Source organism: Oncorhynchus clarkii, chromosome 6, assembly GCF_045791955.1.
Source record: "Oncorhynchus clarkii lewisi isolate Uvic-CL-2024 chromosome 6, UVic_Ocla_1.0, whole genome shotgun sequence".
Lineage (NCBI taxonomy): Eukaryota > Metazoa > Chordata > Actinopteri > Salmoniformes > Salmonidae > Oncorhynchus > Oncorhynchus clarkii.
Window position 1 is genome coordinate 32,329,908 of NC_092152.1, and position 22,513 is coordinate 32,352,420.

The following is a 22,513-nucleotide window of genomic DNA, read 5'->3' on the forward strand; positions in this document are numbered from 1 at the left end:
AAAGTTCTACAGCTGCACCAATGAGAGCATCCTGACTGTTTGCATCACTGCCTGGTATGGCAACCGACCGCAAGGCACTACAGTGTTGTGCGTATTGCCCAGTGCATCATTGAGGCCAAGCTTCCTGCCATCCAGGACCTCTATACCAGGCAGTGTCAGTGGAAGGCCCTAAATATTGTCAAAGACTCCAGCCACCCTATTCACAGACTGTTCTCTCTGCTACCGCATGGCAAGCTGTACCAGAGCACCAAGTCCATGTCCACGAGGCTTCTTAACAGCTTCTAGCCTCTCTACTGTTATTTTACTGCTGCTCCTTAATTGTGTGTTATTTTTATTTTTTTACTTAACACTTATTTTTTCTTAACTGCATTGTTGGTTAAGGGCCTGTAAGTAAGCATTTCACTGTAAGGTGTCCACCTGTTATATTCATCAGCCATCAGAGTCCAGCAACTGTGGGGCATATGCTTTGGTAATGCCAATTTCTGAGGGGGTTTTGGGAGGCATTCATGGGCCAGATGGTGTTTGAGCTGCTAATGGAGAATGGCTATTGTTTATTTTGTTTCAGTACAGGCAGTTATGTCATGTCAATGGTTACAATATGCAGATACTGTAGGTGTCACAATAACAATGGAATCCAATTTTCTTTTGTTCATTTAATTTTCTCTTTTCTGTATTTTATTTAAACTGTTGCATGTATATATATTGTAATGTTTTATTTTTTGTTTCAGTCATTGTTCTTGTTGAATTGTTTTGTATGATGCCTTGGTGGAGTGGGTGGGAAGGATCAGTTCTGGGGATGTCGTATTGATGTCAATCTCTCTCTCCATGTTCTCAAATTTGAAAATGTATGAAGTATAAAAAAAAACACGAAACATAGATGATTTTGTTCAATAGCTGAGAATAAAAACGGACTTCTATAGAAATAGGTCCTACCTTGCGCTAAATAGTTGACAGCAGATTATTCAGTCTGCGTTCCCATCGGTCCTAGACTATGGCGACATCATCTATATGAACACAGCTGCCACTTCCTTAAAGCTGTTAGATGCAGTTTATCATAGTGTACTGCGCTTTATTACAGGTGACCATTTTTGTACTCATCACTGCATTCTCTGCCAGGAAGTTGGTTGGCCATCTTTGATGTCACGTAGGTTGACACAATGCCATGTTGTCTTTTGGTTCCACTGTACCTAACATCTTTACTAAACTTTAGACATACGAGTTACCACACCCGTTACCACACCCGGTCTCAGGGATGATTCCCTGGAAATTCCTTTGGTCTCTGCTGAGTTAGGAGAATCAGCTTTTAGTTGTTGCACATTTGTGGATCTTCAAAATGTTCTTAAATGTGATGTTCTGGTGCCTCTAGGGCACTTCAGAAAACTGAGTGAGAACATCATTACTGATGAATGTGTTTTTTTTTTAACCTTGTTTCTCTTTCTGCTTGCATTTTGTATTTATATTGCTGTGTGTATTTTGTGTAATTTCTGTAATTCAGGGCTCGTCTGTAAAAAAGAGGCCGTGTTCTCAGTAGGACAAAAGAGGTTACATTTTCTTCAAAATGTGTTTTTTGTGAAGGTGTAAACCTGACTGACTCGCTCACTCATATACAGACCCAATGGAGTCTGGAGTGACAGACTGTGTGTGTGTAAGTTCTCTCCTCCATCTGATGGGCTCAGTACTGTACACACCATTCTCTCTCCTCTAAGATCTATCTATCCCATTTCCATGGAGACAGCCGGCATCTGAAGTGCAGCATGCTCCTTTCACAGACAGACAGACAAGGTGCCAGACATTAACACATGATTGATGAGACTTAAACACGTTTTAATTTCAGAAAAATCATTTATTCCAGATCCAAATTGCGTAATCACACTTCTAAACACCATATCACCAGGGGTGGAATTGGGGGAGAATGTGTGTAAACACTGTTCCCAGAGTGAATTCCTAAGTGATTATCCCCCCCCCCCCCCCCAGCCCCAACATTACCCATCTGTATATTATGATCCTCTGCTAGGCATGCCTGTGGACGAGGCTGATCATATACACACAGCCAGTACATTCGGGGGGGGTGGGACCTGGCCCCATTCTAGACTACTGAGCAAGGAGTCATGTCTGTTTTACACCTTACATTTCTATCTGATCGTCCTGTAACATTGCTCCCCACTGGCAGCCCATAGTAAGGCTGGCAGTAAGGCAGGTTACATACTGTACAATCATATCACTGCTGTTGTTCCTGCTGCTGGGTCATACCATAGTACTCCGGAATATATGGCTGCTCAAATGGCGCCCAATTACCTATATAGTGCAATACTTTTGACCAGAGTCCCATCGGTCCTGATCGAAACTAGTGCACTATAAAGTGAATAGGGTGCCATTTGGGAGACGTCCTGAATAAATGACTAATAACCAAGTGTGCTTCTCCAAAGCATAGAAGACAAGATGGTTTTTCCTAAGGCTAATTGATAAGTTGAGTGTATTTGGCACAAACAATAAAAGCACTTTTAGCCAATTCAACCATTCTACCTTCAGTCATAGCAGGCCATGTAACTGTTGGGTTGATCCCCTGGCATTCAATATGGGCAATATAATACTGGTATGTAAAATCTTCCTCCACATGCACCCCTGGGGATGAACTTAAAAGAGCTCTAAATAAGTTATACACCACGAGTTATAATCTCCATCATTAGATGTTGATCACAGAGAATAAGTGAAATCAGTGCCACTGGTTTATGGTAATGTCTGTGAGTTTGTTTCTCATACTAACTCTGCTTCATAATTGTCATCCAACACTTGCAACATCAGCCATAGGCAAAATGTGGAGGAACTGCTGAAGTAATTAAAAATAAAAGGCAACACCCTTTAAGAAACAAAAAGCTAATTCCCAGCAAATAGATCTGTGGGGGGGGGGGGGGGGGGGGGGAGAGGGAGAGAGAGCGAGAGAGAGAGAGAGAGAGAAAAATAGGAAGCCGAACAGAGACAGTAAGGGCTCTATTTAATCAGATCCGATTTAGCCAACATCCGGTCGTTTTGACAGTGTCTGAGGTGGAACTGCTTTATTGCTGTCAAATCCACAAGTGGCTCCTGGCATTATACCTAAAGCGACATTACCAGTAAGAGAAATCCCATGCAGATCAAACACTGGAATGTGAAATGTAAGATAGAAATCCTTATTATTTTGCTTAATGATTTTCAATTTGAGCGTAATTATTTCTACATAGCCTAGACCTTTTCGTTCTGAACTAATGCGAGTGGGACGGGTGTGGCTTCGTGACGATGATCAAGAGCAGCCACTCCCCGGTTTGACAGCTCCAAAGTGGTTACACTTCATACACGGCCAAAACATCAGCTATGCGGTCGTCGGCTATTGCCAGATAGGCATAGATTCAATCAGATCAAGCGTTAAGTATCACACTCTAATAAACTAGACCTTTAACTGATAAACTTATAGTTGTGTCACAATCACTAGCAGTCAAATCATGTTCTTTGTTGAGATCCAGTCCATTATGGCTATCAGTCCAGCTCCAGCATTCGATGGCTAGTAGGCTACTAGCATATCGGTGCACATCTCAAATGACACTATATTCCCCATGTAGTTCCCTACTTTCACCACAGGATAGACTGCTGTTTCTAACTTTTCCTGTTTAGCATACTGTGTCACAGTGCTAGCCGATGCTAACTGGCGCTGCTATCGTATGATGTTGAGGTATCCTTGGTCTGGGTAGAGGAGGTTGGCCAGCAGAGAAAGGAGGCAAGGTCCATCTCTAAGACAGTGTCCTGGGTAGTGGATGAACTGGACAGCTTTTCCTATTGAGTCCTTTAGGCCAGCATACTGTTTATTGCTGGGCATGGACTCCAACACAACCAGAGCCTAGAAACACACACGAACACACAAGCTGAGCAACTCTCTGTGTGTGTGTGTGTGTATATATATATGTATATATGTATGCGTGTGTATGTATGTGTGTGTACCTGTTGTGCTTTAGCAGTCAGCTGCTGGTCGGTGCTGGGCTGGAGGCGGACCTGGTCCTCTGAGGGAATCTGGACTGAGAGAAACGCAGACAGACTGCGCACCACCACCCTGAACCTAAACATGCACACATCGGAGTTACCAAAAGAATCACACAGTAAACACCGAAGGTGTTTCAGAACGTTTTCAGACCCCTTGACCTTTTCCACATTTTGTTAGGTTACAGCCTTATTCTAAAGTTGATTGGATTTTTTATTTAATTTTTCCCTCAATCTACACACAATACCCCACAATGACAAAGTAAAAATAGGTTTTCACAAATGTTTAAAAAATAATCACATTTACGTAAGTATTCAGACCCTTTACTGGGTACTTTGTTGAAGCACCTTTGGCATCAATTACAGCCTCGAGTCTTCTTTGGTATGACGCTATAAGCTTGGCACACCTGTATTTGGGGAATTTCTCCCATTCTTCTCTGCAGATCCTCTACAGCTCTGTCAAGTTGGATGGGGAGTGTTGCCGCACAGCCCTTTTAAAGGTCTCTCCAGAGATGCTCGATCAGGTTCAAGTCCGGGCTCTGGCTGGGCCACTCAAGAACATTCAGAGACTTGTCTCGAAGCCACTCCTGCGTTGTCTTGGCTGTGTGCTTAGGGTCCTTGTCCTGTTGGAAGATGAAAATTCGCCCCAGTCTAAGGTCTTGAGCGCTCTGGAGCAGGTTTTCATCAAGGCTCTCTCTGTACTTTGCTCCGTTCATCTTTGCCTCGAACCTGACTAGTTTCCCAGTCCCTGTCGCTGAAAAACATACCCACATCATGATTCTGCCACCACCATGCTTCACCGTAGGGATGGTGCCAGGTTTCCTCCAGACGTGACGCTTGGCATTCAGGCCAAAGAGAATCTTGTTTCTCATGGTCTGAAAGTCTTTACGTGCCTTTTGGCAAACTCCAAGTGGCTGTCATGTGCCTTTACTCAGGAATGGCTTCCATCTGGCAACTATACCATAAAGGCCTGATTAGTGGAGTGCTCCAAAGATGGTTGTCCTTTTGGAAGGTTCTCCTCTCCACAGAGGAACTCTAGAGCTCAGTCAGAGTGACCATCGGATTATTGGTCACCTCCCTGACCAAGGACCTTCACCCCCGATTGCTCAGTTTGGCCGGGCGGACAGCTATACCATAGCAGACTACAGAACGCCAAACTTCTTCCATTTAAGAACAATGGAGGCCACTGTGTTCTTGAGGACCTTCAATGCTGCAGACATTTTCTAGTACCCTCCCCCAGATCTGTGCCTCCAAACAATCCTGTCTCGGATCTTCCTTCAACCTCATGGCTTGGGTTTTGCTCTGACATCCACCGTCAACTATGGGACATTTATGTAGACAGGTGTGTGCCTTTCCAAATCCACAGGTGGACTCCAATCAAGTTGTAGAAACATCTCAAGGATGATCAATGGAAACAGGATGTACCCGAGTTAAATTTTCAGTCTCATAGCAAAGGGTCTGAATACTTTCTTACTGACTTACTGAATACTTTTCTAAAATACTGTTTTTGCTTTGTCATTATGGGGTATTGTGTGTAGATTGCTGACGATTTTTTATTTGATTTAATCCATTTTAGAATAAGGCTGTAATGTAACAAAATGTGTTAAAAGTCAAAAGGCTCTGAATACTTTCCGAAGGTACTGTACATGTCCAGTATGTCTGTGAGTACCTGTTGGATAGGGGTGATCGGCGGCCCAATCCTATAGCCCCCAGCAGTCCTGAGCCGAGTCTCTCCTCTCCCATCTGAGAGAGCCGTGTCTGCAGCCGCAGCAGCCCCGCTACCACGGCTGGAACCTCCCCCAGCCCCTGCTGCAGATGCTCCACATACACACACAGGGCCTTGTGCCACCAGAGGAACAACTTAGCCTCATCATAGGGACCACTGTGAGAGAGAAAAAAACTATATTACCAACACACACACACAGAGAGAGACACACACACAGAGAGAGACACACACACATGGGGGGGGGGGCGGTGGTCAGACCTGGGGAAGACCTGACTGTTCCATGTGTTGAGTAGAGCGAGCGTCCTCTTCTCATTGGCCACTGTGTGTTCCGTGTTGAGGCGCTGCAGGATGTAAGCATAGAGTGTCAGGAAGCTGCCTCCTGATTGGCTCTCAGACAGGAAGTCGTCCACGGTCAGCTCAGGCACCTGCAGGGACGCCAACACAGGACCCCACCCGACACCCTCCTCTTCCGCTAGAGCGAGAAAAATGAAGATAGACGGAGGGAGGGGAGAGCAAGCGATAGAGTGAGGTTTTCACCTCATGTATGAAATAAAATACATCTGTCCATCACCAGTAACCCCTGCTGACAAACCCTGACATAGACCCTCCCCTAAGACCTTCCTTGGTAAACCCCTCCCCATGGTTACTGTCTCTGTGGTTACCATGGGTGAAGTAGGCGGTGATGCAAGCCTCAGTGATGCGGGTCATGTGGCGTACGGACGCTAGGCAACGGGAGCAAGCTGTCAGGAGCGGCAGCACTGGGAAACCCTGCCCCTTCCTGTCCAGCCAGCCAATGACACGAGCTGCCAAGGCCTCGCCTGTAGACACGCCCACTCCGTTCAGCAGAGCCAACGAATCACAGAACAGACTACAGAACGCCATGTGTCTCTGCTCCAAGCCCACCTCTACAGACACAAGAGACAGAGAGAGACAGAGGTTATTCATGAAGGTGATGATGAAGATGACTATGAAGAGTTCTTACCAGGTGGGTTGAAGGTGATGATGCTCTCCAGTAGTGCCTCTAACTGCGTCTCCAGGTTAGCCAGACTGATGCTACCACTCTGCTCCAGAGAGACCAGACACTGGACACACCAGCGCACACACACACTAGCCTTCAACGTCTCCTCCTACACAGAGAGAGAGGGAGATTAATGCATTAATTTTGTCTGCGGTAATGAGAGAGACAGTCTGTCTATATTAGAGTGAGGAGAGATTGACTGTCTGTTAATGATAAAACTAGAGAAATAGGGGGAGGGTGACATTCTGTTGTGTTCCCTCTTTCTCACCCGGTATGGCATCCCATGGGGGCGTGGCCGCAGCCCAGCAGCACTGCGTAGTGATAGGAGCAGTGTCTGAGCGGCGGAGTCTGCGCTGAGCAGCAGAGCGTGAGGGTAGTGGGTGCCTACATATCCCATGATTCCTTGGTAGGAGGAATGGTCCACCTGGTGCCATGGCAGGGAGACAGACTGGACCAACAGACTAAGGAGAGGGGAGTCCTGGAGGACAGAGGGGAAAATAGGCTAAACCAGGGACAGACCCTCGACAATTCCATCAATTGTGTACAAACACAAATAGCTATCCAGTGTCCTAATTCTCCCTCACCGGTTGGCTGAGAAGCTGCTCTTCTTTAGTGAGGAACACCAGCATGTAGAGTAGATAGACCAGCATCTTGTGTGAGTCTGTGTGTATGTTAGTGTTAGAGCTGGCTGGAGTTTGCAGGCTGTCACTCAGAACGCTGACCCAGTTGACCTTACAGAGGACTGCCCCTAGGAACAGGAAGCAGCTCTTAGGACTTCCTCTCTCCACCTGCAGAGGAACAGATTAACCTTCGGTAAAGAATCCCTCTACACCTCCCTAATGCTACATCGCACAGCACTACCCGCAAACAAGTCCTATTGACTGTGACACTCAAAGTGTACGAGGAGTCCGTTTGTTTTAGGAATCCAATAGTTGTGGGTTGAGGTTAGGGATTAAGGAGTCTGGGGTCAGAGTCTTACATTGAACAGCTGTTCCATGAGGTGTGTATCGGGGTGCAGGTGTGTCCAGGGCAGGCTGCCGAGGTGTGTGTGGTAAAGGTAGAGGAGGTACTCTGGTGTACGAGGAGAGCTGCAGCTGTCACAGTACTGCATCAGACACAGCCACAGAGCTCCACGCTGCCCGGGGAGGAGGCGGTCTGGAACACACACACACACACACACACACACACACACACACACACACACACCTTAAATGTAGGCTCAAACACATGAATGACCTTCATTACATCTAACATCACACGCAAACCTCTGAACTTGTGGTGTAGTGTTTGGGTCAGCTGGGTGTAGAGATCCACAAGACAGCCTGCAGCGTTGGCGTCTGACTCCAACCAGGGATAACACCTCGGATTACTGAGAGAGACAGAAAGGAGGAGAGAGAGTAAGAGAAGATAGGAGAGAGGGAGAAAATATTATAGTCCAAACAGCGCAATGCCACAGGCCTGTGCTTTTGTTAGCGTTATACAAGGCAAAGTAAGAAAGGGAGGAGTGAGATAGAAAGATGGAAAGGAGAGAGAAATAGACAGAGGGATAGAGACGTGTGTTTACCTGACATCGTCTGTCTCCAGAACCAGGATCCAGGGCTTAAACAGCCGGACCATCTTACCGTGTAGATCCTGCAGGGCTGAGAGAGACAGAAAGAGGAAGAGATGAGAGGTGGGGAGGAGGAGATATGTCAACAGCGACTGGGGGGGGGAGCAAAATGTCTTAATGAAAAACAGCCTAAACTGTGTCTGGTACCTTTCAGCACTCTGGCTCCCCCCAGTGGCTCCCTGGAGCAGGTGCTGAGCTGCAGGTCGATGAGGTAACCAATCAGATATCCCCAGAACGTGGTGACCTCACTGACGTATGGCGCCCAGGCGGAGTAAAGGCCAAAGCTGCGGAGGTCCGGCTTACTGAGACGACAACGCTGAAAATACTCACACAGCCAATCAACCGTCTCCTCCACCTGAGGAGGGCCAATCAAGAGACAAGGCAGGGTTAAATAAACTGGACTGGAAATGAACAGTATTGAATATGAAGATTTAGGTAGGACTTTCAGCACTCACCTGCTGAGGAGAGAGGGTGATGGGGGCTTGGCTGGGGGAGATGGATGTGGGTTTGGGGGTATCTGCGGTACCGGAAGGCTCTGCTGTGGGTTTGGTGTTGCAGGGGAGAGGAGAGACGCCAAGCACACACAGAGTCACCCTCCAACACTCTGGGCTCAGCAACTGCTCTGTCGAACCTGACAAGGACACACACAAGCACACGTTCGACGTCCGCACACACGTTGAAGTCCGCAATAAGAGATAACAAACAAAACAGTCTTACTGGTCATGAGCAGGCGCAGGCAGTCGCTGTAGTGGTCAGGAAAGTGGTGTCTGAGCAACAGGGTCCAGTGTCGTGTGAAGAGGTGAAAGGGCGTGAGGAGGTCAGCCTCGGGGTCACGGCCACAGGAACACAGAGCAGTGTGGACCAGCTCTACCAGTCTGCTACGCTCCGAGAACACTGGCTCGGCCTTACTCAGCCACGTACTCAGGTCAAACTACACAGGTAGAGAGAGAATCTGGTCATCTTAACACAGGAATACCACAGGCCTCCAGTTCTCTGTGTGATGTGTCGAGGTGGAAGTGTGTGTTCTGTGTGGGTGGTGTGTGTAGCTGTTGTGTATGTTTCTGAAGGTGGAGGCTGACCTTAGTGAGCAGCATGAAGATGACGTCAGCGCTGTCAGGGTGCAGTGATGTCACCACTTCCTTATAGAGAGAGACAAGCTGATTGGGTGCTGCATTTGGGGTGAAGAAGGGGGAGAGGAGGGGACACAGACGTCTCTGCTCCAGGATAGTGCTGAGGACACGCCCGCACTCTGCCTGGTTGCCCTGGATAAAAACCTACACACACAAACTGGATTAACACCTACACACACAAACTGGATTAACACCAACACACACAAACTGGATTAACACCTACACACACAAACTGGATTAACACCTACACACACAAACTGGATTAACACCTACACACACAAACTGGATTAACACCTACACACACAAACTGGATTAACACCTACACACACAAACTGGATTAACACCTACACACACAAACTGGATTAACACCTACACACACAAACTGGATTAACACCTACACACACAAACTGGATTAACACCAACACACACAAACTGGATTAACACCTACACACACAAACTGGATTAACACCAACACACACAAACTGTATTAACACCAACACACACAAACTGGATTAACATTTACACACAGTCACGTCCTATGTGTATGAAATTAGTTTGTTTGTGTGTTTGTGTGTGTGTGTGTGTGTGTGTAGTACCTGTCCCAGTATCTCGACGCAGGAAGAGAGGTACTGGCGAGTGGGTGGGTGGCGGAGTGTGTCCTCACAGACGAAAGAGACCACCTTGTAGAAGGCAGCCACTCCTACACTCTGCACTGCTGCCGTCGGCTTGGCCTTGTACAAATTCACTAGAGCACTACACACACACATTTTTAAACTTTATGGCACATATGACTATCAACAATTCTATTGAGAAATAATATGATACAGGTATGGTGTGTGTGTGTGTGTGTGTGTGTGTGTGTGTGTGTGTGTGTGTACTGACGTAATGAACTTCTCAGTGTGTACTGCAGCCTGGGCAAGGCTCTGAGGGGGAGGAGTCTTGGCTTCCGTCTGCAGCTGCTTAATGTCGCTTCTCAGAGACACGATCTGAGTCTCCACTGCTTCCTGCTTCTGTACACACTCGCACTGCACACACACAGAGACGGGAATGAGGGGAATAGGATGCATGTTTACAGAAGGAACACCTATGTGAGAATGCTATTCATTGACTACAGCTCAGCGTTCAAAGCCATAGTGCACTCAAAGCTCATCACTAGGCTAAAGATCCTAGGACTAAACACCTCCCTCTGCAACTGGATCCTGGACTTCCTGACGGGCCGTCCCCAGGTGGTAAGGGTAGGTAACAACACATCCGCCACGCTGATCCTTAACACGGGGGCCCCTCAGGGGTGCGTACTCAGTCCCCTCCTGTACTCCCTGTTCACTCAAGACCGCACGGCCAGGCACGACTCCAACATCATCATTAAGTTTGCTGATGACACAACAGTGGTAGGCCTGATCACCGACAACGATGAGACAGCCTATAGGGAAGTGGTCAGAGACCTGAACGTGTGGTGCAAGGACAACAACCTCTCCCTCAACGTGATAAAGACAAAGGACATGATTGTGGACTACAGGAAAAGGAGGACCGAGCACGCCCCCATTCTGATCGACGGGCTGTAGTGGAGCAAGTTGAAAGCTTCAAGTTCCTTGGTGTCTACATCACCAACAAACTAACATGGTCCAAGCACATCAAGACAGTCGTGAAGAGGGCATGACAAATTCCCCCTATTCCCCCTCAGGAGACTGAAAAGATTTGGCATGGGTTCTCAGATCCTTAAAAAGTTTTACAGCTGCACCATCGAGTGCATCCTGACAGGTTGCATCACTGCCTGGTATGGCAACTGCTCGGCCTCCAACCGCAAGGCACTACAGAGGGTTGTGCGTACGGCCCAGTACATCACCGGGGCCAAGCTTCCTGCCATCCAGAACCTCAATACCAGGCGGTGTCAGAGGAAGGCCCTAAAAATTGCCAAAGACTCGAGCCACCCTTGTCATTTACTGTTCTCTCTGCGACCGCACGGTAAGCGGTACCGGAGCGCCGAGTCTAGGTCCAAGAGGCTTCTAAACAGTTTCTACCCCCAAGACATAAGACTCCTGAACAGCTAATCAAATGGCTACCCAGACTATTTGCATTGCTCCCCCCCTCTTCTACGCTGCTGCTACTCTCTGTTATTATCTTTGCATAGCCACTTTAATAACTCTACCTACATGTACATATTACCTCGACACCGGTGCCCTCGCACATTGACTCTGTACTGGTACCCCCTGTATATAGCCCCGCTATTGTTATTTACTGCTACTCTTTAATTATTTGTTATTCTTATCTCTTACTTTGGTTAAGGGCTTGTAAGTAAACATTTCACTGTAAGGTCTACACCTGTTGTATTCTGTGCATGTGACAAATACCATTTGATTTGATTATTTGAACAGTCAGTTAATCATGTCACCCTTTCTTAGTGGAATTTTCAAGCAGAATCAGCCCATTCTGAAAATTAAATCAAAACAGAATTGACTCATTGTCCTACCGTGACAGTGATGTGTGCCGCTCCCTGGCAGGGCTGGCCCCCCCTCTGCCCTCTGCACTCAAGCGCCATGGTAACCTGCTCTGGCCTGTTCCTGTAGAGTAGAGGAAGACTCTCCAGCAGCTCTGACTCCAACGCCACCTGCTGGGCCTCCCGAGACACTGCAAACCTAAACACACCAAGAACACTGTGAACCATGTCCCAAAACATCACATACAGGTATACATCCATGGTGTGACGGTTGGTGTGTGTGTGTGTACCTGGCCTGCTCCTGCAGACAGCAGAGGTCCTGCTGTAGGAGAGTGGAGGCAGCAGCAGGGTCAGCGAGGCAGGCAGAGGGGACCTCTGGTACCGGAGCTCTCTGTGATTGCAGCTCGGGGAGCGGCCGAGGGATAGTGTGCTTTTGCAGGTTAGACTGGATACGCTTCCTCGCTACACACACACGAAAAGGTTACAACAACGACAATAACAAGGCCGCTTGGTTTGTTAGTACTAAAATCATTTACAATGTACACCCTACCTAAAAGCGAGCGATCGCTTTGGGCACAAGTAAGATCAGGGATATTGCCCCTGCGTATTGAAACAGGTCGGTGTAATGGTGAAATGTAAGAGGAAAGACTAATGTAAATATTGTGACCTTGATGAAATAGAGAATGAAATTCATTGGATCCTCTATTGCCCTTTCTACCTTGACATATACGCTTGTCCTTATTCCAGAAAGCCCACCAGATATACCCTGGAAATATGTGGCTGAGCCACGAGGAAAAACTGAAATGTTTTTTTTCTGTAAATTATGTATTTCCATTTACAGATTTTTTTTATAAAGCCTGGAATAAAAGAAAAAGGTTCACCTATAATAAAATGATACAAATATTTTGCTCCCACATAGGGAATGGCACCTATGTATATAGATTGTATGTAGGCTTGTCTCACACATGAATGCCTTCTGTGTATTTTTTCTGTAATTAACTGTGTTTATTTGTGTTATTTTTACTGCTCTTGGGATAAATAATTATTGCTTGGATAACCTTATTTACTATTATATATGGGTTTCTTTTCCCACTCTTTATCCGCTGCATCCTGCACAGGAACACCGGAAGAATTATCACTGAATTATTGTAATGTGTCAATTAAACCCATGAGGAATGGGCTGCCAGCCAATAAAACGTCATTAATTCAGTCAACTGCTATGTGCTGAGGCTGTGTTCATGTGCGTGTACCTGCGCTGGGGTTGGTGTAGTCAGTGAAGGCAGGGTTGTTGCTCTGTATGAAGGTGGGTTCATTCTTCACTTTGTCCCAGAGATCCAGCACCTCCCTCTCATCATACTGGACACGCTCCTGGTCCACATACTCCACCCACAGCTCCTACACTCAACCAATACAGTATGATACATCTAGCAAGCAATACAATATGATACATCTAGCAACCAATACATCTAGCCACAAATACAATATGATACATCTAGCAACCAATACAATATGATACATCTAGCCACCAATACAATGATACATCTAGCAAGCAATACATCTAGCCACCAATACAATATGATACATCTAGCAACCAATACAATATGATACATCTAGCCACCAATACAATATGATACATCTAGCAACCAATACAATATGATACATCTAGCCACCAATACAATGATACATCTAGCAACCAATACATCTAGCCACAAATACAATATGATACATCTAGCAACCAATACAATGATACATCTAGCAACCAATACAATATGATACATCTAGCAACCAATACATCTAGCCACCAATACATCTAGCCACCAATACAATGATACATCTAGCCACCAATACAATGATACATCTAGCAAGCAATACAATATGATACATCTAGCAACCAATACAATATGATACATCTAGCCACCAATACATCTAGCCACAAATACAATATGATACATCTAGCAACCAATACAATATGATACATCTAGCCACCAATACATCTAGCCACAAATACAATATGATACATCTAGCAACCAATACAATATGATACATCTAGCCACCAATACAATACATATAGCAACCAGTACAATATGATACATCTAGCCACAAATACAATATGATACATCTAGCAACCAATACAATATGATACATCTAGCCACCAATACATCTAGCCACAAATACAATATGATACATCTAGCAACCAATACAATATGATACATCTAGCCACCAATACAATACATATAGCAACCAGTACAATATGATACATCTAGCCACAAATACAATATGATACATCTAGCAACCAGTACAATATGATACATCTAGCCACAAATACAATATGATACATCTAGCCACCAATACATCTAGCCACAAATACAATATGATACATCTAGCAAGCAATACATCTAGCCACAAATACAATATGATACATCTAGCCACCAATTCATCTAGCCACAAATACAATATGATACATCTAGCCACCAATACATCTAGCCACCAATACAATATGATACATCTAGCAACCAATATATCTAGCCACCAATACAATATGATACATCTAGCAACCAATATATCTAGCCACCAATACAATATGATACATCTAGCAACCAGTACAATATGATACATCTAGCCACCAATACAATATGATACATCTAGCCACCAATACAATATGATACATCTAGCAACCAGTACAATATGATACATCTAGCAACCAGTACAATATGATACATCTAGCCACCAATACAATATGATACATCTAGCAACCAATATATCTAGCCACCAATACAATATGATACATCTAGCAACCAGTACAATATGATACATCTAGCAACCAATACAATATGATACATCTAGCAACCAATATATCTAGCCACCAATACAATATGATACATCTAGCAAGCAATACAATATGATACATCTAGCAACCAATACATCTAGCCACCAATACATCTAGCCACAAATACAATATGATACATCTAGCAACCAATACAATGATACATCTAGCCACCAATACAATGATACATCTAGCAAGCAATACAATATGATACATCTAGCCACCAATACATCTAGCCACAAATACAATATGATACATCTAGCAACCAATACAATATGATACATCTAGCCACCAATACATCTAGCCACAAATACAATATGATACATCTAGCAACCAATACAATATGATACATCTAGCCACCAATACAATACATATAGCAACCAGTACAATATGATACATCTAGCCACAAATACAATATGATACATCTAGCAACCAATACAATATGATACATCTAGCCACCAATACATCTAGCCACAAATACAATATGATACATCTAGCAACCAATACAATATGATACATCTAGCCACCAATACAATACATATAGCAACCAGTACAATATGATACATCTAGCCACAAATACAATATGATACATCTAGCCACCAATACATCTAGCCACAAATACAATATGATACATCTAGCAAGCAATACATCTAGCCACAAATACAATATGATACATCTAGCCACCAATTCATCTAGCCACAAATACAATATGATACATCTAGCCACCAATACATCTAGCCACCAATACAATATGATACATCTAGCAACCAATATATCTAGCCACCAATACAATATGATACATCTAGCAACCAATATATCTAGCCACCAATACAATATGATACATCTAGCAACCAGTACAATATGATACATCTAGCCACCAATACAATATGATACATCTAGCCACCAATACAATATGATACATCTAGCAACCAGTACAATATGATACATCTAGCAACCAGTACAATATGATACATCTAGCCACCAATACAATATGATACATCTAGCAACCAATATATCTAGCCACCAATACAATATGATACATCTAGCAACCAGTACAATATGATACATCTAGCAACCAATACAATATGATACATCTAGCAACCAATATATCTAGCCACCAATACAATATGATACATCTAGCAAGCAATACAATATGATACATCTAGCAACCAATACATCTAGCCACCAATACATCTAGCCACAAATACAATATGATACATCTAGCCACCAATTCATCTAGCCACAAATACAATATGATACATCTAGCCACCAATACATCTAGCCACCAATACAATATGATACATCTAGCAACCAATATATCTAGCCACCAATACAATATGATACATCTAGCAACCAATATATCTAGCCACCAATACAATATGATACATCTAGCAACCAGTACAATATGATACATCTAGCCACCAATACAATATGATACATCTAGCCACCAATACAATATGATACATCTAGCAACCAGTACAATATGATACATCTAGCAACCAGTACAATATGATACATCTAGCCACCAATACAATATGATACATCTAGCAACCAATATATCTAGCCACCAATACAATATGATACATCTAGCAACCAGTACAATATGATACATCTAGCAACCAATACAATATGATACATCTAGCAACCAATATATCTAGCCACCAATACAATATGATACATCTAGCAAGCAATACAATATGATACATCTAGCAACCAATACATCTAGCCACCAATACAATATGATACATCTAGCAACCAATATCATATGATACATCTAGCAACCAATACAATACATCTAGCCACCAATACAATATAATTCATCTAGCAACCAGTACAATATGATACATCTAGCAACCAGTACAATATGATACATCTAGCAACCAATACAATATGATACATCTAGCAACCAATACATCTAGCCACCAATACATCTAGCCACCAATACAATGATACATCTAGCAACCAATACATCTAGCCACAAATACAATATGATACATCTAGCAACCAGTACAATATGATACATCTAGCAACCAATACAATATGATACATCTAGCAACCAATATATCTAGCCACCAATACAATATGATACATCTAGCAAGCAATACAATATGATACATCTAGCAACCAATACATCTAGCCACCAATACATCTAGCCACAAATACAATATGATACATCTAGCCACCAATTCATCTAGCCACAAATACAATATGATACATCTAGCCACCAATACATCTAGCCACCAATACAATATGATACATCTAGCAACCAATATATCTAGCCACCAATACAATATGATACATCTAGCAACCAATATATCTAGCCACCAATACAATATGATACATCTAGCAACCAGTACAATATGATACATCTAGCCACCAATACAATATGATACATCTAGCCACCAATACAATATGATACATCTAGCAACCAGTACAATATGATACATCTAGCAACCAGTACAATATGATACATCTAGCCACCAATACAATATGATACATCTAGCAACCAATATATCTAGCCACCAATACAATATGATACATCTAGCAACCAGTACAATATGATACATCTAGCAACCAATACAATATGATACATCTAGCAACCAATATATCTAGCCACCAATACAATATGATACATCTAGCAAGCAATACAATATGATACATCTAGCAACCAATACATCTAGCCACCAATACAATATGATACATCTAGCAACCAATATCATATGATACATCTAGCAACCAATACAATACATCTAGCCACCAATACAATATGATTCATCTAGCAACCAGTACAATATGATACATCTAGCAACCAGTACAATATGATACATCTAGCAACCAATACAATATGATACATCTAGCAACCAATACATCTAGCCACCAATACATCTAGCCACCAATACAATGATACATCTAGCAACCAATACATCTAGCCACAAATACAATATGATACATCTAGCAACCAATACAATACATATAGCAAGCAATACAATATGATACATCTAGCAACCAATACAATATGATACATCTAGCAACCAATACATCTAGCCACCAATACATCTAGCCACCAATACAATATGATACATCTAGCAACCAATACAATATGATACATCTAGCAACCAATACAATATGATACATCTAGCAACCAATACATCTAGCCACAAATACAATATGATACATCTAGCAACCAGTACAATATGATACATCTAGCAACCAATACATCTAGCCACCAATACATCTAGCCACCAATACAATATGATACATCTAGCAACCAGTACAATATGATACATCTAGCAACCAATACAATATGATACATCTAGCAACCAATACATCTAGCCACCAATACATCTAGCCACCAATACAATATGATACATCTAGCAACCAATACAATATGATACATCTAGCAACCAATACAATATGATACATCTAGCAACCAATACATCTAGCCACCAATACAATATGATACATCTAGCAACCAATACAATATGATACATCTAGCCACAAATACAATATGATACATCTAGCAACCAATACAATATGATACATCTATCAACCAGTACAATATGATACATCTAGCAACCAATACATCTAGCCACCAATACATCTAGCCACCAATACAATATTATACATCTAGCCACCAATACATCTAGCCACCAATACAATATTATACATCTAGCAACCAATACAATATGATACATCTAGCAACCAATACAATATGATACATCTAGCAACCAATACAATACATATAGCAAGCAATACAATATGATACATCTAGCAACCAATACAATATGATACATCTAGCAACCAGTACAATATGATACATCTAGCAACCAATACAATACATATAGCAAGCAATACAATATGATACATATAGCCACCAATACAATATGATACATATAGCAAGCAATACAATACGATACATCTAGCAACCAATACAATATGATACATCTAGCAACCAATACAATATGATACATCTAGCAACCAATACATCTAGCAACCAATACATCTAGCCACCAATACAATATTATACATCTAGCAACCAATACAATATGATACATCTAGCAACCAGTACAATATGATACATCTAGCAACCAATACAATACATCTAGCAACCAATACAATACATCTAGCAACCAATACAATACATCTAGCAACCAATACAATACATCTAGCAACCAATACAATACATCTAGCAACCAATACAATACATCTAGCAACCAATACATCTAGCCACCAATACAATATGATACATCTAGCAACCAATATATCTAGCCACCAATACAATATGATACATCTAGCAACCAGTACAATATGATACATCTAGCCACCAATACAATATGATACATCTAGCCACCAATACAATATGATACATCTAGCAACCAGTACAATATGATACATCTAGCAACCAGTACAATATGATACATCTAGCCACCAATACAATATGATACATCTAGCAACCAATATATCTAGCCACCAATACAATATGATACATCTAGCAACCAGTACAATATGATACATCTAGCAACCAATACAATATGATACATCTAGCAACCAATATATCTAGCCACCAATACAATATGATACATCTAGCAAGCAATACAATATGATACATCTAGCAACCAATACATCTAGCCACCAATACAATATGATACATCTAGCAACCAATATCATATGATACATCTAGCAACCAATACAATACATCTAGCCACCAATACAATATGATTCATCTAGCAACCAGTACAATATGATACATCTAGCAACCAGTACAATATGATACATCTAGCAACCAATACAATATGATACATCTAGCAACCAATACATCTAGCCACCAATACATCTAGCCACCAATACAATGATACATCTAGCAACCAATACATCTAGCCACAAATACAATATGATACATCTAGCAACCAGTACAATATGATACATCTAGCAACCAATACAATATGATACATCTAGCAACCAATATATCTAGCCACCAATACAATATGATACATCTAGCAAGCAATACAATATGATACATCTAGCAACCAATACATCTAGCCACCAATACATCTAGCCACAAATACAATATGATACATCTAGCCACCAATTCATCTAGCCACAAATACAATATGATACATCTAGCCACCAATACATCTAGCCACCAATACAATATGATACATCTAGCAACCAATATATCTAGCCACCAATACAATATGATACATCTAGCAACCAATATATCTAGCCACCAATACAATATGATACATCTAGCAACCAGTACAATATGATACATCTAGCCACCAATACAATATGATACATCTAGCCACCAATACAATATGATACATCTAGCAACCAGTACAATATGATACATCTAGCAACCAGTACAATATGATACATCTAGCCACCAATACAATATGATACATCTAGCAACCAATATATCTAGCCACCAATACAATATGATACATCTAGCAACCAGTACAATATGATACATCTAGCAACCAATACAATATGATACATCTAGCAACCAATATATCTAGCCACCAATACAATATGATACATCTAGCAAGCAATACAATATGATACATCTAGCAACCAATACATCTAGCCACCAATACAATATGATACATCTAGCAACCAATATCATATGATACATCTAGCAACCAATACAATACATCTAGCCACCAATACAATATGATTCATCTAGCAACCAGTACAATATGATACATCTAGCAACCAGTACAATATGATACATCTAGCAACCAATACAATATGATACATCTAGCAACCAATACATCTAGCCACCAATACATCTAGCCACCAATACAATGATACATCTAGCAACCAATACATCTAGCCACAAATACAATATGATACATCTAGCAACCAATACAATACATATAGCAAGCAATACAATATGATACATCTAGCAACCAATACAATATGATACATCTAGCAACCAATACATCTAGCCACCAATACATCTAGCCACCAATACAATATGATACATCTAGCAACCAATACAATATGATACATCTAGCAACCAATACAATATGATACATCTAGCAACCAATACATCTAGCCACAAATACAATATGATACATCTAGCAACCAGTACAATATGATACATCTAGCAACCAATACATCTAGCCACCAATACATCTAGCCACCAATACAATATGATACATCTAGCAACCAGTACAATATGATACATCTAGCAACCAATACAATATGATACATCTAGCAACCAATACATCTAGCCACCAATACATCTAGCCACCAATACAATATGATACATCTAGCAACCAATACAATATGATACATCTAGCAACCAATACAATATGATACATCTAGCAACCAATACATCTAGCCACCAATACAATATGATACATCTAGCAACCAATACAATATGATACATCTAGCCACAAATACAATATGATACATCTAGCAACCAATACAATATGATACATCTATCAACCAGTACAATATGATACATCTAGCAACCAATACATCTAGCCACCAATACATCTAGCCACCAATACAATATTATACATCTAGCCACCAATACATCTAGCCACCAATACAATATTATACATCTAGCAACCAATACAATATGATACATCTAGCAACCAGTACAATATGATACATCTAGCAACCAATACAATACATATAGCAAGCAATACAATATGATACATATAGCCACCAATACAATATGATACATATAGCAAGCAATACAATACGATACATCTAGCAACCAATACAATATGATACATCTAGCAACCAATACAATATGATACATCTAGCAACCAATACATCTAGCAACCAATACATCTAGCCACCAATACAATATTATACATCTAGCAACCAATACAATATGATACATCTAGCAACCAGTACAATATGATACATCTAGCAACCAATACAATACATCTAGCAACCAATACAATACATCTAGCAACCAATACAATACATCTAGCAACCAATACAATACATCTAGCAACCAATACAATACATCTAGCAACCAATACAATACATCTAGCAACCAATACAATACATCTAGCAACCAATACAATACATCTAGCAACCAATACAATACATCTAGCAACCAATACAATACATCTAGCAACCAATACAATACATCTAGCAACCAATACATCTAGCCACCAATACATCTAGCCACCAATACAATATTATACATCTAGCAACCAATACATCTAGCCACCAATACAATATTATACATCTAGCAACCAATACAATATGATACATCTAGCAACCAATACATCTAGCCACCAATACATCTAGCCACCAATACAATATTATACATCTAGCAACCAATACAATATGATACATCTAGCAACCAGTACAATATGATACATCTAGCAACCAATACAATAAGACACATCTATCAACCAATACATCTAGCCACCAATACAATATGACACATCTTTCAACCAATACAATATGACACATCTTTCAACCAATACAATATGACACATCTATCAACCAATACAATATGACACATCTATCAACCAATACATCAAAGGCAAAGCAGAGGCAACAGTGGCAAGGAAAAACACACGACACACACACCTGTTGCTTGTGCATGACCTTGGCCAGTCTTTGGGGGTCATACTGTGGTGGGAGAGAGGGCAGATACACTTCCTTCTTCTGAAGAGTCTCATCGTCCAACCACACGGCAAACACACCAAACAGCCTGTAAACAACCAATCAGATCAGCCTGGGAAACAGCCAGTCACAAAGTTAAGGGGAGGGACTAGTAGCTGTACGTAC

At 41.8% G+C, this 22,513-nt stretch overlaps 1 protein-coding gene across 3 annotated transcripts in view; it reads right to left on the reverse strand.

The window, feature by feature from the left end:
• Positions 1 to 1,822: 1,822 nt before the first annotated feature.
• LOC139411001 (ectopic P-granules autophagy protein 5 homolog (C. elegans)) overlaps positions 1,823 to 22,513 on the reverse strand; it is a 30,273-nt gene continuing 9,582 nt past the window's right edge. For all 3 annotated transcript variants that reach the window (XM_071156767.1, XM_071156768.1, XM_071156769.1), the window contains 21 exons: positions 22,313 to 22,436; positions 13,173 to 13,317; positions 12,213 to 12,384; positions 11,956 to 12,121; positions 10,371 to 10,513; positions 10,085 to 10,241; positions 9,438 to 9,632; positions 9,076 to 9,289; positions 8,814 to 8,989; positions 8,506 to 8,713; positions 8,314 to 8,389; positions 8,015 to 8,118; positions 7,729 to 7,904; positions 7,334 to 7,537; positions 7,018 to 7,227; positions 6,714 to 6,858; positions 6,394 to 6,636; positions 5,990 to 6,203; positions 5,675 to 5,887; positions 3,970 to 4,084; positions 1,823 to 3,868 (listed from right to left, as the gene is read on the reverse strand). In XM_071156767.1, coding sequence (XP_071012868.1) covers positions 3,686 to 3,868; positions 3,970 to 4,084; positions 5,675 to 5,887; positions 5,990 to 6,203; positions 6,394 to 6,636; positions 6,714 to 6,858; positions 7,018 to 7,227; positions 7,334 to 7,537; positions 7,729 to 7,904; positions 8,015 to 8,118; positions 8,314 to 8,389; positions 8,506 to 8,713; positions 8,814 to 8,989; positions 9,076 to 9,289; positions 9,438 to 9,632; positions 10,085 to 10,241; positions 10,371 to 10,513; positions 11,956 to 12,121; positions 12,213 to 12,384; positions 13,173 to 13,317; positions 22,313 to 22,436 — 3,583 coding nt within the window. In that variant the 3' untranslated portion in view covers positions 1,823 to 3,685. The remainder of the gene's footprint in view (positions 3,869 to 3,969; positions 4,085 to 5,674; positions 5,888 to 5,989; positions 6,204 to 6,393; positions 6,637 to 6,713; positions 6,859 to 7,017; positions 7,228 to 7,333; positions 7,538 to 7,728; positions 7,905 to 8,014; positions 8,119 to 8,313; positions 8,390 to 8,505; positions 8,714 to 8,813; positions 8,990 to 9,075; positions 9,290 to 9,437; positions 9,633 to 10,084; positions 10,242 to 10,370; positions 10,514 to 11,955; positions 12,122 to 12,212; positions 12,385 to 13,172; positions 13,318 to 22,312; positions 22,437 to 22,513) is intronic.